This window comes from Cinclus cinclus, chromosome 10 (assembly GCF_963662255.1).
Source record: "Cinclus cinclus chromosome 10, bCinCin1.1, whole genome shotgun sequence".
NCBI lineage: Eukaryota > Metazoa > Chordata > Aves > Passeriformes > Cinclidae > Cinclus > Cinclus cinclus.
Genome location: NC_085055.1, coordinates 16,118,842 through 16,127,290, shown reverse-complemented (window position 1 = coordinate 16,127,290; position 8,449 = coordinate 16,118,842). Strand labels below are relative to the sequence as shown.

At 43.9% G+C, this 8,449-nt stretch overlaps 1 protein-coding gene across 5 annotated transcripts in view; it reads left to right on the top strand.

The window, feature by feature from the left end:
• Positions 1-6,777: 6,777 nt before the first annotated feature.
• The window catches only part of AGFG1 (ArfGAP with FG repeats 1), a 36,200-nt gene continuing 34,528 nt past the window's right edge, over positions 6,778-8,449 (top strand). For 3 of the 5 annotated variants that reach the window (XM_062499131.1, XM_062499130.1, XM_062499133.1), the window contains exon 1: positions 6,778-7,046. In XM_062499131.1, coding sequence (XP_062355115.1) covers positions 6,880-7,046 — 167 coding nt within the window. In that variant the 5' untranslated portion in view covers positions 6,778-6,879. The remainder of the gene's footprint in view (positions 7,047-8,449) is intronic. The other 2 variants (XM_062499134.1, XM_062499132.1) reach the window with 1 other exon arrangement.

Below are 8,449 nucleotides of genomic sequence, written 5' to 3'. Positions count from 1 at the left end.
TTACCCCAAATTTTTCATTCACTGTGCTGCTCCACAGTATTTATTAATTCTCTTCCTTGTCCATAAACCAAACAAAGGTTTTGTTTTATTCAGGCTGTCATAATGTTCTGAACACTTAACTCTTTTTCCCATTTCCAAAACACAGTACATGGAATGTTACAATGCCCAACATGCCATTGATTATTCATTTGTTTCTGGTGGTTGTTTCGTTGTTGGGTTTTTGTTGTTTTTTTAATTTTTAAAAATTTATTAAACATGTAACTAGCAAATATTAACTATTCCTGTCATGTAATGAAAAACACTTCTTTTTCATGCCAGGACATTTTGATTAAGTCACATGCAGATAAGCACTTCTCTTTTTTTATATCCTGGTTAAAAAAGAATTTTTCTAATTGACAAATGATTTCAAAATCAACCTTCTCAGCTGAAGTTCCCACACATTGTTTCCAAGAGACATACCTGTCACTGCCACTTCACCAGAGAAGGCAGTCTTGAAAGAAAGCTTAGATTTTTTTACAGCTGTTTGTAACTACAAGTATGGCTTGTAATGTTAAACATAGTTCAAGGCAAGACACTGCAGGTGATCTTGCTGTACAGGAGAAGGTACAGGAGGCCTGAGTGTCAGGGGGTTATCTTCCCTCATTAAACCAGTTATTCTGAACAAAAATTTGAAGGTTTGTTTTTGTACTTCTGAAGAAAATGTCATGGAGAGAAAATGCTAAACCATTACTAGGTTTAGCATTATTTTTCCCATGTATGGATTGAGATTTGGCTTCTCCTGCAGAAAACCTCCCCTAAGAGAGTATTTGCAGCTACCAGGGATTATCCATATTCACTCACTGCAGCTGCACAAGACTGTGCTACATTGTCTGGGGGATCTTTTTGCCTGTTGTGCATCTTGTTAGTGCTTTTACTTTTATCTGTTATTGCTACCAGTTATAAAGCCCTTCTCTCTGCAGTTTGAATGAGACAAATTCTCAAAGTTTAATGGAATAAAATATTGGTGACAACATCTCAGATTTTAAAATTACAGTAGTGAGAAACATTACACTAAAGTTCATAGAATCGGTTTTCTTTTTGTAGTTGTCCTCTAAAATATTTTCTTTCAGAAATGGGGTGACTGAAAAACCTAATTTTCCCATATTCACATGACACAGATTATCTTCTGTATTCTTCTAGTTGAATATCTCCCATCTAAAAGCTGTATTTCCTTCTTTTGTTATGTCCATCCCATTTTTTCACTCAAAGATACTGTTCTCTTTCATCCTATTTCGAGTCCAAATGGATGTTTCCATGATGTTTAGCTGTTCTGACACTTGTTATATTCATTGATTTGTGCAGTGGAGTGTACAAAACTTTGTTTATCAGGCAAGACTCAAACATTACTACATTGGAGTTACTGATGTACAATCTCAGTGTTTCAGATCATGCAGTGTGTGACAGGTATTTTGTGACTTGTCTGGGCAACTGTGACTCTGCACCTTTTTTCCTTCTTTTTGTTCTTTTTTCATTCTTTATATAATCAGGTCGCTTAGAGAATTAGAAAGTTAGGGACCTGTTTTCTAGATTCCAACTGTAGACAGTGCTTCAGAGTTACCATGAGCACCAAAAGATGTCTGCTCAGAACAGTTAATTCTACTCTAGTGTTCCCCAAATCTGCCCTGAAGTAATGTTTATTAAAATAATTAAAATTATAGGGAAGTATGAAGGAGAATATGTGAGTTTTGTAAATTGTGGGTAAATAAAAGAACACTAGCTGAATATGCTGTTTCTCCTATCTATTTTAATATTCTTTCCCTCACTGAAGATCTTTGTGAAATTTCTTTTTGCCCAATCTAAGGCACTTCTAAGACAGCACTAACCAATAGCAGTTTCCACAAATTAAGACTGACTAATCAATAATTTAGATTCATTAATGGAAAGCAACAAAGGCCTCCCTTCACTCCCATGGGAGTTTTACAGAAAACAGGCAGGAAATGCTCATCAAGTGGAAAAAGTACTGAAGAAATGAACTTCAAAATACATTGGGCTTTAAATACAAATCTCATTTGTAGGTCAAGAAATAACTTAAGTCTTTAAACTTTAATGTGAAAATTAAGTTGTTCCTGCTCAGAGAGTTGGGAGAGCATTTCCTGGTTCAGTACTATCTGTAGCCAAATACTACAGAAGCTGTTCGGGTTTAGATGTCTGCTTAGATTCTGTCTCTCCCTCTTCTAATTTAGAACCAAAAGAATTGAAGAGTTGTACTACCTTATCACCATCGAGTTCATCTCCATATCACCTTTCACATTGGTCTCCTACAGCCATTTTTTTTTCATCTTTGTCATTTTATTCATATTAGTTCCACAGCTTCTTTCTTCTACCCATAGGCTCTAGGCTGCCTTGTGTATTGCCAACATTCCTGTGGGATGTTCCAGCAAATGTAAAATATTATAGGATTTACCATTATATTTCTATTGCTGTTACAGGATCAAATACAAATATACTCTGTGGTTTAAAGGGTTCCACTCTCCTCTGGCATATTCCTCTGAAAGGATGCATGAAACAATCATTTCACCAAAACTTCTGTGACAGATTATAAAGTATCATTCAACTACAGGGTTCTATAGATAAATGATAAACCAATACAAAACAAAAAACAGTAATAGAAACATTGGCACATACTCTAAAATTAAATGTACTGTAAGAATGAACTTCAAAATTAAATGCATTTGCCTTGAATACAAGATATTCCTATGACAGATATTTTGCTTTCACTGCAACTGTATGTAGGCATGTTCTTTCCACTGCCTAGTCTGTGATTACAAACTGGAATATGATCTTGTGCACTTTAGGCATGGTGGAAATTCAAGAACTGTGTCAAATAAAGGGCCAAGGTTGAAATATTCATAACCTTTCAACATCACTGGCCAGTCTAGAAAGCAGGAAGATAATCACATGGCAACTGAAAATAATTTCCTACCCCATATTACTCCAAATGAATTAGGTGTATGTCACACAAATAAAAGATGAGATTAAAAAAAATACAGACCACTAACTTGTTCATTACAAAAGTCTCAAGGGGATGTGACTGTGCCTTTTTTGTGAGGCCAGTTTCTTATTCACAGCTGTTAAGGTAAAGGGAAAAGTCAGGGCTTTCCATTATTTACCTTTTGTTAATTTACCTATTTACCTACTACGACATTTACCTATGTTAATGTCATAGCAGTGGGTGGGAAAAGTCCAAGGGAAATGGCATGACAAGTAAAGATAATGTTGTAATTCAGTCATATTTGTCTGACCATCTTCTTGCATTGAATTGCCCAGACTTAAATAACTGTCAACAGGCAGTAATATTTATGTAACCATTACTATGACTTTCTCTGGTTCTGTTCTCTTACCAAAAATTTCTATTCATTAATAAAAAGCTTGAATAAGGCCAGGCACAGACACAATAATTTATGCTCAGTGGACTGAACCTTGAATAGAGCATATGAGTGAACGTTCTGGCTGTGTTCCTTCCTAGCATTTTCAGAAAACGCTTCATATCCAAATACTGCAGTAGCAGTTTACCACCGATCCGATACACCTAATCCCAGGATTAATTCTGTATGCCCATCAATGGTGAAGCAAGATGGATTTAATAGCCCATTAGCCTTTCAGCATGATAATTTTCACGTCACTTATCCTGCTGGGTTAATTGCTTTAAAGTGGATATTATTGACCTCAATCCTAGTGGCAAACAGAGAACATCTTATTCATCTCCCAAATGTACATTCTGAGACTTTTGTTTCTTTTGGTCCTGGCAATAAATCCCCTAGATTATGTGTTTGTATATTATAATTTATACCCTATTGGCCCATATTTAAGAGTTTACCAAAGCAACATCTTTCAGATATTATTACCCACAACTGGAATATTAAATTCTGTTTCTTATGTAAAGAGAAATGTTGCAAGCATAAAAAAATAATTGTACCTCTGGTTAAGAAATTAATTTTAATGCTAAAAGCTGTAGTGGGTGCAGCAGGGATTAAGCACTTTTGGAATAAACAGTTGGCCAGTATATTTCCAACTGCAGAATTCCGGTCATTAGAAGGACAGAATGAAGAATAAATTTGGACAGAGAAGCTGCAGGAAAGGAAATTCGGGTTCTAGTGTAGAGAAACAGAAAAACATGTAACGAAAAAGAAAATCGAGGAGTAAAACGAAAGAGCAGCGTTTTTATTCATGTGTATTATTTGTGGATCTTTTCCTTTAGTGATTTAGCTGCTTTGAGGGAATTAATTCTAGCTGAAAGAAATAAAAGCAGGAGTGGAAGAGGAACACAAGTTATGTTATTACTTGTGGGGAGGTGAAACAGAGCTGGAAGTTACCATAGCCAGTTTTTAGATCCATATTCATCAACAGTGTTATACACAGAGTTATACAGAGGGCCTTGTATTCTTTAGGCACTGGCTCCTATGGGAAACAGGAAGGTAGGATTTAGGTACTTGATTATAGGAACCCAAGGTTTGGAGCAGCTGTGCCCACAGATTCATTTCTAACACGGTCTGTCCTCACACACCCCTGAAGTCTCATTCTGTAGTATCATGGAGTAAATTTTCTCTCTAAGATACAGAATGGAGAAGCTTTGTATTTACAAAAAGTGGTTTCTAAACCACTTTAATGTTAACATAGGTAATTTATGCACTAGTGTAAGCCTATCTTGGTTCAATAGGCTTATCAAACAGCAGAATAATGGCAGAACTGTTTCTTCACAAAGCAGATTGGAGCCAGAAGATTCCTACTGAACTATCTGATTGACTTAAACAGTGCTGGGATTTTCCCTGGGAGCTCAGTTCCACATTTTACTGACAATGACAATGTCAATGTCAGTGATGTTGTTTTTATTAGCAGCTGTTCCTGTGTGACATCCATGTGAGAACAGTCGTGACTCCAGCAGTCGAAGCTGCATGTTCCTGCTTCAGTTACAAAGCACCTTTGACTCGGGTTGAAACAAAACCTGACTGCATGTAGCAACTCTCTGCTGCAGCAGGTGTGTGTCCAATCACTGCTCTCCAAAGGATTTTCCAGGAAAAAGAAACCAACTTGTTTTTTAACCTTCTATTTTTTTTTTCTAAATTTAGGTCATCTGCTTTAGGTCATTGGCAAAGGTACAATGTTAGCCTGTTTCATAAAAGGCAAAATAAACGAAACCTTCTGAATAACAAGAATATCAGCATTTCATAGATAAGTGAAAAATTAGAGGAAGCAGTGAGAATTTGGTCCTTATAAGACTGGAAATATTTCCTATTTACTCTTAAGAATGCTATTTAAGCATTGGGGATTATTTAGTGATGTTTATTTTTCACTTTGAACAGCTCCTGCCATCCATACCAGGAAAAGAATTAGAGCATTGCCTTCTGCGTTTAAAACTTAGAACTGGTTGATCAGCTCATGTAAATTAGCACATCCAGAGGAATCAGAAGAGGAAGGACAGATTACTGAAGCTGAACACCCAGTCCTAGATTTTTAAACTAAAACAATGAGGAAAATACAGTGGATCAGATCTTGTTCCTATGTGTACTCACGTTAGGAGCACAAAACTTGACCCTAAATACATTGTATTGGGAACCATTAAACCTTAAAAGATTTTAATAATAGTGTTGCTGGGGTGCTTTGTAAATGAAATCACTGAAATATAAAGTGCATTGGCTTTTTTTTTTTTCTCACTGATTTCACGCACTGTTGAAAAGTACTGTTTTAGGCACCTTTGTGTGGAACAAACAGGTATTTTGTGGATCAGGGGATGACCGGGCTTTCCTCTCGCATACCAGATGTACGTGTTGGCTCCGCTCTCTCCCCTGATGGGGGAACGGCCAGCCGGGCACCAAATTCCCAAATTATTTCTGCATCTCTCACCTCCGTCCCAAGAAAGCCAGACCCCGCGGGGGCGTTCTCCCCACAAATCCGCTGCCTGCTGCAATCCGCACTGACGATCCTCACGGGACAGGGCCACCAGCCCGTGCCCAGGGTCATCCCCTCCGCCAGCACCCGCGCACCCGAGCCGGCAGCGGGAGCAAAGCGCCTGAGGGGCCGGCAGCGCCTCCGCTCTCGCCACGCTCCCTGACTGAACTTGCAGACATTTGGGACACAGAGGGGCACGGGCAGCGCTGGGGCGGGGACGAGGCAGGTGGGAGCTCTTTCCTTGGGCACCTCCCGCTCTCCCTTCAGCCGGCCCGAGCCCGCTGCCCACGAGGGGCTGTGGGGGGGCGGGGACTGCCGGGCACTCACCCCGTGGTGTGAGGGGAACGGCCCGCTCCGAGCACCCCGCTCAGCGGGGAGGCGATCCCCTCCTCCCCGAGAAACGTCTAACCGCACTCACTTTTTATTGGTATTTTTCCATCGGGATCCCCCACAGGACTGACCCCCGGCCCTCTCCCCCCGCACTGCCGGTCACGCGGGGTGACTCGGCCCCGCGCCCGGGCCGGGGTCGCGGCGTGAGGGGAGGGAGGGGTGTGATGCGTCCTCCCATCCGACAGGGGGCGCTGCAGCCGGCGGGCGCGCAGGGTGCCGCCGTCGCCGCCATCTCCTCGCTGAGCTCATAAAGGTGTCGCGCAGGTTCCGCCCGGGCTCGTCATTCCGCCGCCCCGGGCCCGGTGCGGCCGCTGCTTCCCCCGAGCCGCGGCCCCCGTCCGCTCCTTCCCTTTCGGGGCCGCCGGTCCGCGTCAGCAGCTACCGCGCTCCCGCACCGGCCCGCCGGCAGGCGCCGGTTGTGCCCTCCCCGCCCCTTCCTCTCCTGTCTTCCCCTCACCCCCACCGCCCGGCCCCTCTCCCGCCGGCCGAGCCCCGGAGCGCCGCCGCCGCCGGGGTGTGAGCGGGGCCCGGCGCCGTGCCGGGCCGTCCCTCGCCGGCGGGGCCATGGCCGCGAGCGCCAAGCGGAAGCAGGAGGAGAAGCACCTGAAGCTGCTGCGGGAGATGAGCAGCCTCCCGCCCAACCGCAAGTGCTTCGACTGCGACCAGCGGGGCCCCACCTACACCGACATGACCGTGGGCAGCTTCGTGTGCACCTCCTGCTCCGGCATCCTGTGAGTGAGTGCGGGCGGGGACCGCCGGCTCCGTCCCCCCGGCACCGGTGACCTCCGGCCCCGGCCGCCGGGGGCCGCGTCCGCAGGGCGGCGGCGGCCGGGCGGTGCAGCCCCGCCGCGGGTCTCGCTGCGCCGCCGCTCCCCTGCGCTCGCCCTTCCTGCTGCCGGCTCGGCCACGTCGGAGGGCAGCGGCCGAGGTTTCGCCCGGGGAAGGGAAGGAGGCCGTCGGGAGGTTTTCCCGGGCGCGTTCGCTGGAATTCCCCGTCGGAGCCCCCGGTGCGGAGGTGGCGGCCGCTGGCGGAGTGTGCAGGGCTGGGGCGCTCGGCAGTCGCGCGGCCCCGGGATGATCCTCGAGAGGTTTCTCCGGCATGTAGGGGGAGCGCGCACGGGCAGCCGTAGCACCACCGCCCCACGGACGAGCGGTGGTTAATTAAACAAGTGTGCGACAATACTTGTGGAAAGGGAAGGGGCACGTGGCTGAGCAGTTCACTGTCATGACAACCTTGAAGATGTGGGGTACTAACATGTCGTGAATACGTTTACGGATGTTACTTTAACGTTAAGCTAAACCACCAGCATAGCTTTATGTTAATCGGGTTCTCTTTGGTGGTACTTCGTAAGACAATTCTTTAAGCTCTGTCTCAGTCCATAAACTCCAGCCCCAATGGTTTAAGAGACTTGATCAGAAAAGTAGAAGGTGGATGGCTGTTTTTTTTTTTTTCCCCCTTCTTCCATCGACTATTTCCTTCAAACTACATACATAAACCTTGGAAAGGGATTGGCTCTGATCAAGTGATTGCATTTTTCCTGTTCCTCATTCCTGTATGGACCTCCCCACTACTCCTTCCTTTCCCACCCATCCTTCCCAGAGATAGTGTGTATGAAACTAAGATTTAAGGTCAGTCAATTGTGAATTTCAGTCACATATCTGTAATTTGGGGGAAAGACCCTGCTGTCTTCTCTGATGCTGTCTCTTAGCTGTATCTGTTTGCTTTTATATGATTCTGTAGCGCTGTGCTAATGGAATGGAACAGAATCAAAGAGTAACCAAAGATGTAATAAACAGTATGTCAAAGGTTACAGACTGGTTTTTCTTAGGGTTTGAGTTCATAAAAGGAATTCGGGAGTCTGAACTAATTTCTGTCCCCTTAATACCTCAAACAGCCCTTCCAGGTGAGGTCTGGTGTTTTAGAGCAAAGTTGGTAATTAGGTTGAAATGCAAAATAAAGCAAATATGTTAGATCTTTGCTGAATTTCCATGGAACAAACTGCCTTTTATATTAATAGACAGCTAATTAGACTTGGAGTTCTTCTACTTTATGTAGGCTTCTGAACAGACTTGCAAATACAGAAAATACATTTAGGTTGTGAAATTGAAAAGAGTCTCTATTTTTTTCACACAT